Below are 15,957 nucleotides of genomic sequence, written 5' to 3' on the forward strand. Positions count from 1 at the left end.
TTCATGAGTAAAAGAAACCTTTATTTGAGCTTCAAAGGAAAGCACAATGTCAATCCCTTCACACGTTTACAGAACATATTTACATTAACCCTCACTGATCTGTTACAGATGAGCTGAGAATTCCTCATGAAGGCCTATCACTAACGTCAGAAAGAGAGAACACATCTTTGGGCACTTAAATAAATAACACACAAAACAGAAAGCATTAGGTAGATGTAACTGAACGACATCATTTAGAGGAAAAACTCTAAATCGACTGTTCAACACTGAACAGGGGTATCACCTGTACCTTGCTACAGCGAAATGGTACATTCTTGATTGAGGTACTTTAAGGTCCTACGGTGTTTACAAGTCTGTACAGATTCAAGAGAGACACAGAATTGTAGACATGTCACTTAAATTAACCATGATCTTTGTTGAATTCATTCTACCTCATTACTCCACAGAATTTCCAATCTGATGTATAAAACTATTGCTGAAGTATGTGATCTTAAAATACTTCAATGAAACCTGAAAGATTTTTGGATCCTGAAGAAATGTTCCTTTTTATTCAATGAGCCTGTGAAGTGCTTAAAATTGCTATGAAAACAAGTCTTCTCTACAGGAAAAAACAAACCTAATAAAATAAAATCCATAGAGGGGTTTAACTTAATCATGTCATCTTTACAATAAACTTAAGAGGGAAACAAAGAAATGAAATACAAGGCCTCCAAAAGGCCTGTGCACAATTGCACAGCTTAATATATATACAAGTGTCTAAAATAACTACTGAGGTATCTAGTGGTCCAGTGATTTGCCCTCTAGCACCATCTGGATCTCTTTGGCGTCCAGAGTTTCATATCTGAGCAGGGCATCAGCTAGCGTCTTGTGCTCCTTACTGTAGGTCTTCAGGATGTTTTTAGCACGCTCATATGAGTCCTGGAAGGAAAAGAGAGAGGTAAAGTAGATACAGACGGAGACTTTTCTTGGTTTGAGTCGCAGAAAAAGTGGGGGTGCTGTGGGAAAATGTTACCTTGAGTAAGACTCTGACTTCTTGTTCAATAGCAGCTTGTGTCTCTGGGCTCTGCTTGGTTACATCGCCGTAGGTCATGACGCCAAGCTGCAACAAAAACACAAATTACACCTTAGGTTGAATGAACAACAGAGCTTGTTGTGCAATGGTCACTGATAGTAAAGACTGCTTCACCATGGTGAAGTCAGACAGGGTTTCCTTTGTCTTACTTGCAGGAATGTCAGTGAGGATGTAATGGGTTTCCTTCAAACCTTGAAAGAATTCTCTAGAACAGTGTTACTCAACCCTGCTCAACCAAAGAGCCCAATTGTTGAAAAATACCTTTGCAAGAGCCACAATCTAAGTGGTGAAAAGTGGCAAAAACGGCTCCAAGGAGCAATAAAAATTAGTTAAAGGTGGCAAAAATGATCAAAAAGGAGCGAAAATGGGTGAAAAGTCACAAAAATTGGGAGGAAAAAGCGGAAAAAGAGTCAGAAAGTAGCAAAAATGGGTGAGAAGTTACAAAATAATGAGTTACATGTGACAAAAGATGGTCCAAAAGTGGCAAAAACAAGGCCAAAAAATAAGTGAAAAGTGACTAAAATAAGCAAGAAGCAGTCGAGAGTGGCAAAAATGGACAAAAAAAATAAGAAACTAGTAGTATCTAATGGCAAAAGGCAGCTTAAATTGGCTAAAAATGGCAGAAAAAATGGTGAAAAAGAGGCAAAATGGACCAAAAAAAACAAGAAAAACTAGTGATAAAAAGGCAGACCATATCTGGACTGGCCTGGTAGCTGGAGAGGTGCCAGGTCTCTTCCTGAGTGCTGCTGAAATGCTCTTGAGTAAGGCACTGAACCCCCAACAGCTCACGGCAGCGCTCCAACGAGGGCAGCAAGGCCACCACTGACATCTCTCTATTAGTGCATGTCTATGGGGATCCTGTTTGTGCATGTGTATTTGCATTTAATTCAGCCTATGTTTGTGTAGCATGTATAACAATAGAGTGTAAGCTGTGAATTCAGGGAAAATTAAAGTATGACTTACTTAATAATGCAGCTTAAATTGGCAAAATGTGGCGAAAAAGTGGCAAAAAAAGGAAACTCATAGTATGTAATGGCAAAACGCAGCTTAAATGGGTGAAAAGTGGTGAAAAAGGGCAAAAATGGGGGGAAAATTTGTAAAAATAAGAGGCAAAAACGGGGGAAAAAAGGAAACAAATGGTATTTAATGGCAAAGGTATTCTCTGGACCTAGAATCTGTAATCAAGTATGGAATTGAATTGAATTGAATTAAATGGGCTAAAAGTGGAAAAATGGGGGCAAAGTGGCAAAAATGGGCAAGAAGTAGGAAAAAAAGTAGTATTTTATGACAAATCATAACTTAGATGTGGGAGAAGTGACAAAAAAATGGTACAAAGGGGCAAAAAAGGGGAAAAACATGGGATAAAAGTGGCTAAAAGAAGGTGCAAAAATGGACAAAAAAAAAGAAACTAGTATTTAATGGCAAACAGTACCTTAAATGGGCAAAATATGGAAAAATGGTGAAAAAGGGCAAAAAAAGGGAAAAAATGTGGCAAAAAGAGGCAAAAAATTGGAAAAAAAGAAAACGTGTGGTATTCAATGGATAAGAAAGTAGCAAAAAGTGTTCAAAAAAGGGCAAAAATTGGATAAAAGTGGCAAAAGTTGCAAAAGTTGACAAAAAAGGGGTATTTAATGGCAAAAGGTAGCTTAAATGGGCAAAAAGTGGCAAAAATGGGATAAGAGTGGAATAATGGTGAAAAGGTGGCAAAAAGAAGTTGAAAAATGGCCAAAAAAATAGGAAAAAAGGGGTGTTTAATGGCCAAAGGTAGCCTAAATAGGTGAAAAGAATGGCAAGATTAGTGAAAATGGCATAAAGTTTCACTTTGTTAAGGTTTTCTGGGGAAATAATATTTAAAATAAAACATTAAAAAGAGCCACACGTTGACCATCACTGCTCTAGAATAACTTACTGTGAGGTTCAGTTGTAATGACAACAATCTTGAATGGTTTATTGTTCGTAACTGGGTAATAAAGGAAAAAGATTTACATCATTGACTCTGATTGGCCAACATGTTTATAGTTTTTTTCATTCAGAAATACCAGCAAATAAAATTACAGACGTGCCTACTCGGTGCCAATGTGCCTCATCAAACATAAACATAAAGGGGGGATTCACAAACTACCAAAGGTCTAGCAACACTAATCCCATGCAAAATGTCTACATTATGATGACCTTTTACACTAATAGGTTGTTTGTAATCAACTGATCCTGAATGCTTAAGGAGGACAGGAAGTGGGGGCTGTTGGAAATGAACTGGAACGGAGGAAAGTTACAATTTAACAGTTCTAAATGAACCTGTACACTAAGATCATCATCAGAAAATGTATACATACATCGAGTATGATCCCTACACTTTACAATAAAGTGTGGTTTTTACACTGCAAATGTGAAACAGTTAAAGCTCTAGACTGCAAACTAAAACAGAAATACCACTCATCAACCACAGAAACCTAAATTATACCTTGTCACTCATGCCGAACCTCGTCACCATCATTTTTGCTATTTTGGTTGCTCCATCAAAGTCACTGGATGCTCCTGAAATGCAAAATCAGAACGCTATTAGTCAACATTATCAGGAGTTTTAAGGTAGTATTGCAGTTTTAAGGTCATCACAGTTGTAATGTTACAATTTATTTCAACAGAAAAGAATTTAAAAAGTAAATAATTGCTTGGGAAAAAGACAGGAGTGCAATTATAATCTAGTTACTAATCTTTTAAACCACATAAATATCCCCTAAAGCATAAAAGGGTTTAAAGTGAATGTCATATCATGCTCTAATATTCACCAGTGGTGATGTAGTCATCTCCAAAGATGAGCTCCTCTGCTACACGGCCACCCATGCTTACGTCCATCTGAGCCAGAAGCTGTGCTCTCGTCTCACTCCAACGATCATTTTCTGGGAGCAGGGACACCTGGAAAGAGACAGAAACAATACGAAAGCTTTGAATTTAAGAAAAGGGACACAAAAGAACTGTTATTGAGTCTGAGATATCGAATGAAGCTCACATGGCCTAGTGTTGGGCCTCTGGGCATGATGGTTGCCTTATTGATGGGCATCGCATCTTTGGTGAAATAGGCAACGATAGCATGACCAGACTCATGGTAGGCTGTGATCGTTTTATTCTTCTTGTCGATTTCCACACTCCTCCTCTCAGGGCCTGGTGTGAAAAGGACAGAACGAGAAAGGATTTTAAGGGACTAACACAAAAATGTTACCCTCATTCAAGAGACCAGATTCAAACACTGTATTCACCCATGAGGATCTTGTCCTTAGCAAATTCCAGGTCTTTCATTGTGACCATCTCTTTCTCATCCACAGCTGCCTTCAGGGCTGCCTGGTTCACCAGGTTCTCCAGCTCTGCTCCCGAGAAGCCCACTGTGCCTCGGGCAATAATCTCTGCATCAACAGCTGAGAGAGAACAAACACAATGGAAAAAGGCTTCTTTATAAGGCTGACAGGTCTTTAACAGACAATGATGGCTTTGACAGAGGTTAACTGCTTCACATGTTTGACATGGTTTTAGAAAATAAGGAGAGCTTATGCACAGCATTTCTCAAAAATATCTCACAGTAACGCTCCTATCAAAAAGGATTTTTCATGCTTTTGTTTTGTCGTATTTGGGTTTGTGGGATGCCTTCTATAGTGGTATAAATCAGACTTTCCTTCACGGACTACTACTGGTCTAAAATACATCTGGGCTTATCCCTCACAAGAAAAAGATAAAACACCAGTCCTGGCCTCCCTGCACTGGCTGCCTGTCCACGTGCACGATGTTGGACTTGTGCTGATATTAGATATGCCAAAACATCGAGAGCTATCGATACCGATTTATAAATGTAGGTCAGACCTAAAACTTCAGCCCTTAAACACAGTTTAAAGTTAAATGAATGAGGAATGAAGAAGATTTCAGTTGGCATAAGTCTGTTGGTCCAGCGTTAAACTCAACAAACTTACTGGTGCATACAGCTAGTACAATGCTTGTAGATATCAGTGGAAATTTCTGTTTGCTCATAACAATAACTAACTTTGTCAGCTAATATCTGCCCATACGGACAACATGCTAATGATATTGTGCATCCTTATTGTAGATATGCACATACATCACTGACTATTAAACCGCCTCCTGGTTGTAGCCAGGGCCTGTTTTAAGACTAGGGGTGTAAATCACCAGTTTCATCTTGATTCGATATTTGGACAACAATACGATATTTTCTGCTATCACAAAATCTTTGGTGATACGATTTCGATTCACTTTGGGGGCCCAGGATCAATATCAGGTGATTTATGTAAAAATTTCACACAGTTACAGAAAAAAACAGTTTCTGCAATTAAATAATTAAATTATTGACAGGTCTCTGTATTTAATAAAAAATATCTCTTTAACAAAAACAACAAAGACCTGATTACCCCTGATTATCTTTAAATTAGGAACACAGCTATGCACATTTGTGTTCAAACATGTTGATTTAAAACAGCAAACATTTTCAGTGCCAAACATTTTTATTTCCTCACATCCTCAGATCACTCTAAAGCACCAATTAGGACTTTTTCTGAAACCCTTTATAACAATGACTGCGTTTACATGGACTTAAGTATCCCGTTTTCTGTCGGGTTTTTGAGTACCCCGTTTTCGCTTTGTTCATGTATACACCTGCAGAAACCGAGATATTACAGTATCCCGTTTTTGAGAAACACGTTTTTGCTACCTGGAGAACTCCAAAAGAAAATGGGATACTGTGCCATGTATACGCAGTATCCTGAATATGATAAAAACCGGGATATGACTTATAACCGGGATACTCAGGTCCATGTAAACGCAGTCAATGATACTCAACGTGTGGATCTGGAGCCACATGACTCTTTTGTGATGATTTGTGGGTCTTTTATGTCTTCATTTGAAATATTATTCCCATTTTTGCCACTTCCATCCTGCTTTTTGCAATTTTTGCCCCCTTTTGCCTATTTTTGCCACTTCTCACCCATTTAAGCTGCCTTTTGCAGTTAAATTCCTCTGACTTCCCATTTTCCACCTTTTTTCTGTCTTTTGCCCATTTTAGTCACTTTTCACTCATTTTTTATCCAATAGGAGGCTCATACCTATTTGTTTAGTTAAATCCAGGTGGTGACTTTTTTTTGGCCAGGCAGTGTATTTTCAGCTGTTTGTCAAGTGCTTTCTTAAGATAGGTGCTCTAAGAATAAAGGTAACTTTTTAAGCAGGTGTGTTTTTAAATGGGAATAAATAACTACTACAAATCAGCTCAAAAAGTAAGGTGTGCATTTTGTTTTGAGAATCTTGAATTCTTCTGCAGAGACCTACCAGGGTCCACTTTAATCTTGGAGAGGTACCAGTTGAGAATTTCCGTGCGTCCTTTCACGTCTGGGCGAGGGACCGTCACCTGCATGTCAAACCTTCCTGGTCTCACCAGAGCGCTGAAAGTGAAGGAAAAGTGCTGCTGAATAAGACTCCTATCATAAAAATTAATTTCTTCTATGTACAAAAATGTTCAAGCCTTGATAAAAAGTCAAACTTCTTGTTTTTCTGTGCATGTTTCTCACTGCAATGTTATTACTCATCATCACTGTACAATTGGAAAATCAACACTGGTGGTAAATTTAAATAAGTCTAAGTGTACCAGAGTTAAAAACAGGTCAGCAGTTTGCCAGTATCTCAGGCTGTTTGTTTTGTTATCTGAGTACATGAAATGGTTCAAATCAGTCAGTGTTACACAGAAACTAGAACAAGGCCAAAAGGATCAAACAGCCTGAGGGATCAGACAGAGCCCAGAGTTAAACACTGAAACTGTTGTGTTTACATGAACTACATCTACATAATGTAAGGACTGACCTTAACTCAAACTAGTTACACTATAAACTAGGTTGTTCTTCTCTTAAATAATTTATTTGAAGCCTGGAAAAGTGAACATACTTATCTAAAGCTTCAGCGAAGTTTGTAGCACCGATAACAATGACTCCTTCATTTGGTTTAAACCTGTAAACACCAAAACATAAAGAATGTCAATTTAGACATTGTTTTTATCAGTATGAGGTTTTTAAAGCAGAGATGAGAAAACTGACCCGTCCATTTCAGCCAGCAGCTGGTTGATGGTTTGTCTGGAATAAGGATGCATAGGAGACTCGATCCTCTTTCCACCTACGCTGTCCAACTCATCAATGAAGATCACACAGGGTGCATTTGCTTTTGCCTCTTCTGCAAAACACAACCACAGGGAAATTTTAGATATTTGGCTATATTTACAACTGATTACAAAGACTGAAAAATCAGGTTACTTACTGAAAAGGTTCCTGATTCTGCTGGCACCGACACCCACAAACATCTCATCAAACTCTGATCCAGAGGCGTAGTAGAACGGTACATCGGCCTCCCCGGCTACAGCGCGGGCTAACAGAGTCTTTCCTGTGCCTGGAGGACCAACAAGGAGGATCCCTGGAGGACAACAATGAAAACAAATTTGGAGCAAAATGTCAGCATATAGTGCAAAATTGTGAATCACACAAAGTGGAAATTGAAAACAGGGCAGTGTCAATTTCATCGACTAAAACTATGACTAAAAATGTTCATCCAGAGCCTTTTTTTCATGACAAAAACTAGACTAAAACTAACAAAAATAGACCTGTGATGACTAAAACTGATAAAAACTGAGTTTAGTTTTCATCAAGATGACTAAAACTAGACTAAAACTAAAATGGATATAAATGATTAAAATGGGACTAAAACTAAAATGAATTTCATTTAACCTCCTGAGACCTGAGCTTTCATTCAGAATAAATTTTTAGTTCCTTTCACTTACTGAGGATAAGTAATATCTAATAATTTTAAAAGCCCAGCCTTTGAACAGAAATTAAATCTGACCAAATACAATGTCCAATATCAACACAAGTGAAGCTTTATCACTTTATCGTGCAGTCTAAATTTTTATTTTCTAAAATTCCCCAAAAGATACATATAAATTCCTTTAAGTTTTCAAACAAAATCTGATAAATTCTCCCCCATATCCTTACAAATTCCCTGAAATTTCCATACAATACTAGAATTTTCAAAGGACACTGCTTCCCAATTCCTAAAATAAAAAAATACCAAGTTTTCTTGAGAATACCTAAAAATGTCAAAGCACACTCCCCCCCAAAATCCAAATAAAATGCACCATAATTCCAAATAAATTTCCAAAATGTAAACATAAACACATGAATATATTCAAACTCCACCAAACATTAAAAAAAATAAAAAATTCACATGAAAATATTCAAAACATTCGCTTTGAAAAACTTCCAATGAAAAAAAAATTAAAACATCTATGAAAAAACTACCAAGTTATATTCCCAAAAATATCCAGGAAAACTCCCAAAGGACAATCATTGCAATTTCTCCTTTTTTTCAAGCAAATTACTTCATTTTCAGTGGACATTCTCCACAATTATCTCAAAAATTCTCATAGAAGTTTTTACTATGTTGTAGAAAAACCAGAATGTAAAGTCCTCACATGTGGATGCGAGGGTGAAACTAAGACTAAAATCAAAAATAGCTGCCAAAATTAACACTAAAACAGGGAAAATGTGTTGATCATAATACCTTTGGGGAGCTTTCCACCCAGTACAGTAAACTTCTGGGGATTCTTGAGAAACTCAACGACATCCTGCAGTTCATTCTTGGCCTCTTCTACTCCTTTCACATGCTCAAATGTCACATTCTTCATCTGGATGGGGTCGACTGCCGAGTCAAGACCAGATGTGGTGCGGAACCTCACTGTGAAGAGGCAAAACGACTGCTTCGGTACGGCAAAACCAGAAAACTTTTCCATTTCTTACACTCTATCACAATGACATGTAACCTCACTGCTGGTTACAGCGTGCACAGATTTAAATACTTATGTGTTCTACCTGTTTACTGGTGTTCATAGCTACACAGCTTACACACATATTCAACTGTAACTACACACTGGTATGCAGAATAATCAATCAAACTCTTCATGCACACTGTAGGAGAGATGTCGTGTTGTAAGGAGGAATTTAGATTTAAAATTATGTTTCAAAAGGGTTTCTTTTAAAAATTTTGTTTGCACTGCTGTAAGCTATTATCTTTGAGGCAAATAGTCGCTTTCATTCCTCTTCAGGAACACTAAGGAGCTTTGTTCTATTTCCAGTGTGCATGTAAGGTTGTGAGATGATTTGCAAGCATAGAAGAGAATAAAAACTGAAACAAACCAGCATCAGAAAAGGAGCCTTTACCCGAGAGAAATGGGGTTCTTGACAAGCCATAAATACCAAGAAGTAGGAGGACCAGCAGGATGAGCCTGGTTCTCCTCAGCGAGTCTGTCAGAACAGAAAAAAGATAGATACTTGACATCAATCCTTAGGCCTGCAGGCTGTTTTCATGTGTTCAAAACCAAAAGTTTCATGTGAATTTTAAGTGGACTGCCCCTGAAATTCTCCTGACCTTGTTGATCACATATGCATCTCACAGCAGAAACTATCCCTGTCAAATCAGCAAAGGGCAAGGGAGCTCAGGAGGCAGAAAACATTTTAAAAAATGACATGAAAGTGGCAGACAAAGCAACCAAGTCTGCTATGGATAGTATTTTTGCCTTTATATCTATGCTTTGTGTAGTTTAACAGACACTATAACTACAAAAGAGCAGAGAGGAGCATACTGGCTGAAGTTAAACACAGAAATAGCTTCATCATGTGATCAAAGATTGCACCAGTTGCATGCACACAGACTATGGTTGTTCACAGATGGCAGGAAGTGAGCATCCCCACCCCTCTCACTCGTGGTGAATCCTCCTGATTATATTCTGCTGTGTTCTCTCACAAGCTTATTCTTATTTCACATAATAATTTCACTAGGGGTTGTCAGGAGAACTGTGGGTAAAGTCCAGCTCACCTGAAAACCTCAGGAAGAGTTTGTTCAAGAGTGAAAACAACTTATAAAAACAGCATGCGCCACTGTCTTTTACATGCCTTGTGTTCTCTGAGTGAACGCCTGAGACCTCATGAACCCCTCTGTGAAACCAGTCTTGAAAGCCTCCTGCTGGTTCTCTGGGAGGTTCTTCTGTTTCATCACTTGGTCCAGAGATTGTGCCTCTGATGCCTTTTCCCTCTGAAGCAACCCCTGGGAAGATAAACAGTGAGAATTTTAGCAGGTAAGATTAAATTCTATGGCTTTTCACTTCTTTAACCACCTGTCTATCTTGTTTTATAACTAGTAGGTACAGGGTATCTTTCAAAAACTGCACCAAATGGGCAGAAATGCATGCTGACCTTCATGAAGGCTGGTGTGTAAGGCTCAGAATCCACAGGGCCATCGTAGCCTGGGTCCACTCGTCTGGTCCTTGACCTAAGTGTCTTAAAACCTCGACTCTGGATTAAGACTAAAATGAGACACATGGGAAATAACATTAAACACTCCCACTAATATAGACTGTTAATACACTCATGACATTAGAATTGCAGTTTTAGTATTCTGAGTCCTACCAGGTAAAAAATGTAGCTCTGAGCAGACGTCTTTTAGAGGACTGTAGTATTGTCTGTGGAATATCGGAGAGCCAAAAACTCCCAATCTTCTGTGTGAAAACCCTGTCAAAAAAAGTGCAAAAGTGTAACATTTACCCACATGAAATCAATATATGTGCAAAGTAACTTTACACCAAGGGCAAAATCAGACTTTATGCAAAGAAAGCATAAGGCAATAATGTAATAACTATAAAATGGGCTACATTTAAACTTCTTAGCCTGAGCTGCTCACCATGCTTGTTTTGAAAGAAGCTGTCCGCAGAAACATGACTTGTCCTCCATGTCGAGGGAACAGCAGGAGGCTCTTCTGGTCCTGGTGTGGGCAGCAACCTGCTGACCAGCTCATCCAGCTGACTCACTCTAATCTCTGACAGGCCGAGATCCCTCAGGCTCACACTGGGCTGTTAAGAACGAGTAGAAAATCGTCAACACATTATGAAGATTTTGAACACTGATGAACATAACTGACTGACTATTCCTCACAGTTGGCAAAACTTTGCTTAGCATTCTACAGCAAAGCATGAAAACTGGATGGTGACTGTTGTATAGTACAGAGGGTGAATGTCAAACATCTGAAATAGATGGACAAAAACAGTTGTTAGGTGAATTATCTTTTTGTTAGCCCATCATACATGAGTCATTTATCAAAGTCTTCTCTTATCTAGCATTTTAATCAGCACCACAGTCTAAAAGAAAATACTTTATTCATCCCTAAAGTATAACTTGATTATAAAAGCAGCTCTTATACACAAAAAGGACAGGAATTAAAGGAATATGAATAGAAAGATGAATACAATAAAAAATATAAACAAGAAATAATGTACAAAGTACAAAAAGCACAGAGTAGAAGAGAAATGTAAAAAGTTGCTGCGTACTCAAGAAGTATTGAATGTAAATAAGAGCCTAAAGAGACCACAGGTGTCAAACTCAAGGCCTGGGGGCCAAATCTGGCCCCTGGAACAGTTTAATCCGGCCCGCAAGATGATCTCATATTTTTGTTCTAACTGTCCCATCAGTCTGAGGTCTGCAGATTTACTCAAGTATAAAAATGTGAACTTATCCTGATGATTTAAGATACTCTTGTTAAGTCACAAAATCTGGAAAAGTAAGGAGTAAAAATATTTAGATAAGAAGTCAGGAATGTGGGGGAAAAAAATGAATTGTGTTTTAATTTCACATTTTCAATTTTGCATCTCATAATTAGGACTCAAACTTAGGATTTTGACTTTTAATTTCATACTTTGAGCATTTCAACTCAAAATTTTGACTTCTCATATAATATTTTGAGCTTTAAGATTCATAATTCTAATTTTTAAGTAATATTTTGATCATTTTAACCAATTATTTTTTATTTTACCTCATACTTTTAACTCCAAACTGTGACTTCATAATCCCAAAGTTTGACATTTTCAAAAATGTCAAACTAAAAAATATTTTGGCTTTTAATTTCATGATTACAATTTTTATTTCATACATTGACCTTTTAAACTCATGATTTTGACTTTCTTTCTGACATATTTGCCATTAAAAAACATCATAATTTTTCAATTTCAATTTCATGTTTTGATCTTTTTGAACTCATAAATGTACTTTTCTCAGATTGTGAGCCTTTAAACTGATCTTTTTATCTTTTTAAATGTCAAAATCATTTATCGTCAGTGCTAAAATTGTTTTCAGGTTTCATTACTGGTGAAATGAGGTTGACTGGTTAAAAAGGTGACCCTGTTAGGACCTCAGGTTAGACCTGAATCCAGAATCCGGCCCCTGCTGTGACTGAGTTTGACACCCCTGGTGTAGACGCTCATACCGGTATTTATAGAACAATTTAGCTAATGGCTGAAACCACTGTTTTAATTTCAGCACTTGTTTTGGTGTAATGCTCCCATAATGCCAACATTTCCTCTCATCTTCGACAACAAAAATAGCTCAGAGTGTCCAACAGGTCACTACTTCTGGCCAATAATAAAAATCTTCTCTTCTTAGCAGTTGGGTGTGCTAAATGCCAGCAGTAAATTGATTTGACAGAATATATAAACATCTGGTTCATTGCCACATTATTTGCCAGAGGATGAGTTTGTCAAAAAGTGAGATATTTGCAGATACAATATAAAAAAAATTCATCTGTGCATCCTCAGCTTTAGATTATTTTTTCCTTATTTGTCCTCATTCCTGAAACGTTAACGTATGCTCTTATTCTAAAGTTTTAGGTCTGAGGTAAAGACAGTTGGATATTTCAAGTTTAGGATGAATTCTGCCAAGTACTTTCCATGTAAAACTTCTGTGAAGTTAGGAGAATTTATTTGAAATTTCAAGGTATATACCTCTTAAAAATGTGGTATACTTTTATTTTGTGCACTTCAAAGTTCACCATCTGTCTGCAGGTTGTTACAGTGCTGTTTGTGGCTCCTAAAAGGCAGAAAAATGCTTTATTTTACTGTAACTGTTACAGATACACTTTACATGTAGTGTGTAAGTGTAATCCAAATAATTAGTTTAATATTTCAATACATTTTCATTTGATAAAGACAACAGTTAAAATTTTTATTAGTAGGGATGGATAAAAATATCAATTAATGAAGCATTGCAATACCCCTAAGCTCAAAACAACAATGGCGGTTACAGTGTTGTGTTCATGCTGCAGAAGCTACTGAGCTTATTATGGATTTTACAGCAAAATCTGATGCTCCTTTACCACCACCAAAACAGCATGCACCAGATGTTCTTGATCGTGTGTCTGTATACAGCGCAAAAGCTTTATACGCATGAAGTTTCAAAAAAGGCCACACATCTCGAGCATCAGAGCATTTGACGGCCTTGTGCGGAAATGCGGAAATGCGTAAGCGTTTGTTCGTGATGTGAGCCAAACAAAGTAGTGAAATGTTTTTGCTTTGTCCTCCCTAACTTGGATTTTGAGATTCTGAAACTTTTAGAACAACTTTTGAGCTTGGGCTTGGCACTCCACTGATGGTCTACATTGATGAGAAGCGCAACTTTCCCCTCCAACTACGTCTTTATTCGCATGCTTCAAAATCTTCTCTCATTTTTTGTGCATTTCCGTGGCAACGTTTCAACGCCACTTACAGGCTTGGTATATATTTCACAGCGTTTTCAGTCATGCTTTCGCTCCTGAAACAATCCTGAGTTTATAGAAAACCTTTTTAAAATGAAACTGAAATCGTTTTTGTCTCTGTGTGGACAAGGCCTAAGGATCCTGCTCATTCTTACAGTGAGTGGACAGCTTAGAAGGAGCAAGTCTGGTCTCCATCCCATGTCTCATCATTTTTTTGCAGAAAAAAAGGAAATATTTCAAATAATCACACTAGCATTTAAGGGGTTAAAATTCTGAGGATAATTGAATGTTTGGTAGTTTTGAGCAAGTCTGAAGTTATTAAAGACATTTATTTAAAAAAAAAAAATAGAAAAAAAAAACTGATGTATGCTGATTTAATGGAAGTGTTTTGTACGTGTACATTTTTGGCCACGAAGGTGTAAAGAGGGTACAAAATTCATTGATAAAGTATAAATGACATGTAAGAGTAAAACATGTTGGATTTAAAAAATTTAACTAGAAAGAAAAGTTCCTCTAAAAATACATGCCACAAGCTGTAAAACTGACAAAATGATCACAAGTTTAAAAAATGGCCAAAAATGCCCGAGGAGGGCACAACGGTTAGAGCAAAAATACAATATAGCACATCCACTGCTGCAAATGTAAATTTGACCTCAAGTAGTCAAATGTGAATAGTGTTTAAAGATATTTTGGTACACCCTGTTCAGCAGTGAAAACAACATAAGATAAAGGTCACTGTTGTGTTTGCTCTGGGAGACAATGGCATGGACCTGTAGCACCCATCTCACCTCTGAACTGTGGTCTGGAGTGATGTCTTTGTGCAGAGTCTGGACTGAGGCTGTGGCTGAGTTCTTCAGAGAGTGGAGGGCATTGATCAGCTGGCTGAGGGGCAGTATCATCTTACAAAAACACAAACAAACACAAAGAGGATAAGTCATAATCCCAAACCACAGGATGACATATTTAGTTAAATGTTATTACGCCTAAGAAGGTAAGCAAGAATGAAATTTACAGTAAACTTAATGTACATATATGTATATATCTCCCTGCAGGACTGTTATGTCAGTGTTATTCAAGCTGACTCTTCAGTATACCGCCTCTAAACAGAGAGCTCTCTGTCCCTCACACGTCAGATGTATGGAGGTTATGTAACCTCGGCACTTTAAAATTAAGTTAGCAACTATTCAGTTAACTTCATTACATTTGTTCCCAATATAAACTAAACTCCAAACGGTAATGTCTGAATCTTATCAGTGTGCACAGACCTTTGAGAGGCTTTGAAATAGCTTACTAGGACAGAGTGACGTAAGCATGGGCTCATTACGGACAGACCGTTCACTTGTTAAGATGCTAACATTAGCCGAGCATAGATGTCATTGACCGTTAGACAAGATGTGGCAAAAACAACGACATGTACAGCCTCTAAAAGCTACGACCGCTAATATACCCCTCCAGGACAAAGCCGCCTTCCTTAGTGAGGGAAATAAGAGTGTATCAGATGAGCCACGTTAGCTAGCTAAATAAAAAAAAGACACCCAAACGGCTTACCTGCTGGGGCTGAAACGATGTTGACAGCGAGAACATTTCTGCCGAAGGATGATTTGAATCAGCAAAGAACCGGAGGCTTTAATAGGGGACACCCTCTGTTTCACTCCGCTACAAGAGACCTCCCGACAGCGGTGTCCTCTTGTTTTCTCTGTTACACAACTTTTAGCAGCTTAGCTAACAACAGCAAATGGATTCTCCAGCTTCTTCTGAGGTCAAATGGACTACAAAATTACGTCACATGAAATTACTACCGGGTTCAGATTGCGTCACCATGTCGCCAACCGCCACTTTCTTTAAAAAACAAACCAAAAAAAAAACCAAGAATGCTTGAATTTTCTTACCATTTTCGTTAATAGACATAAGCTCGAATAACGTCCAGTAATTTTCTATTCACTCTCCATTGTTTTCTTACTGCCTGATTAAAATTAAAATAGACGCCTTATTGACCGTGTTCCCGCTGCCGCTATACGTCAACGTGTCCGCCATATTACCAGGGGAACGACCGTCCCATTAAAACAATGTAAGTCAATGAGGGATGAAGGGTTTTGTGATTAAAAACACACAAGTGCACATTTACGTGGTCGTTTTGAGTCGTTTGTATATAACGTGGAATACCTCTGGCAAGATGGCGGCGGCGTTGACGTACGGCCCACTGGCCAATGAGGCGTCTACGTATATAATGTCTATGGTCGACATTATGAATATCGTTTGATTGGCGAGGCATTTTCAGCTATTTT

At 37.9% G+C, this 15,957-nt stretch overlaps 2 protein-coding genes across 3 annotated transcripts in view; one reads left to right on the forward strand and one right to left on the reverse strand.

The window, feature by feature from the left end:
* LOC121527210 (ATP-dependent zinc metalloprotease YME1L1-like) lies at window positions 1–15,455 on the reverse strand. Of its 2 annotated transcripts, none has more exons than XM_041814057.1 (18): window positions 15,221–15,455; window positions 14,461–14,571; window positions 10,835–11,003; window positions 10,564–10,665; window positions 10,351–10,460; window positions 10,051–10,201; window positions 9,319–9,402; window positions 8,663–8,836; window positions 7,367–7,519; window positions 7,150–7,282; window positions 7,001–7,063; window positions 6,392–6,504; window positions 4,327–4,482; window positions 4,080–4,231; window positions 3,859–3,985; window positions 3,534–3,607; window positions 1,013–1,099; window positions 1–918 (listed from the first exon to the last, which is right to left on the reverse strand). In XM_041814057.1, the coding sequence occupies exons 1-18, from the start codon at window positions 15,254–15,256 to the stop codon at window positions 778–780; spliced, it is 2,136 nt and encodes a 711-aa protein (XP_041669991.1). In that variant the 5' UTR covers window positions 15,257–15,455; the 3' UTR covers window positions 1–777. The 2 variants fall into 2 exon arrangements, with proteins under 2 accessions (XP_041669991.1, XP_041669990.1); XM_041814056.1 differs by having other exon boundaries at window positions 9,295–9,402.
* The window catches only part of mastl (microtubule associated serine/threonine kinase-like), an 18,565-nt gene continuing 12,821 nt past the window's right edge, over window positions 10,214–15,957 (forward strand). The window contains exon 1 of the mRNA XM_041814055.1: window positions 10,214–10,232. The gene's annotated coding sequence lies outside the window, so the exon portion shown is untranslated. The remainder of the gene's footprint in view (window positions 10,233–15,957) is intronic.

The sequence above is a fragment of the Cheilinus undulatus genome, linkage group 19, assembly GCF_018320785.1.
Source record: "Cheilinus undulatus linkage group 19, ASM1832078v1, whole genome shotgun sequence".
Lineage (NCBI taxonomy): Eukaryota > Metazoa > Chordata > Actinopteri > Labriformes > Labridae > Cheilinus > Cheilinus undulatus.

Coding starts and splice junctions, on each gene's coding strand:
- LOC121527210 (XM_041814056.1), bottom strand. CDS start 15,256: ATGTTCTCGCTGTCAACATCGTTTCAGCCCCAGCAG. Junction 4,483..6,391: donor CAAGATTAAAGTGGACCCTG/GTAGGTCTCTGC, acceptor GTTCTCTCTCAG/CTGTTGATGCAGAGATTATT. Junction 3,608..3,858: donor AGATGACTACATCACCACTG/GTGAATATTAGA, acceptor TTTGCATTTCAG/GAGCATCCAGTGACTTTGAT.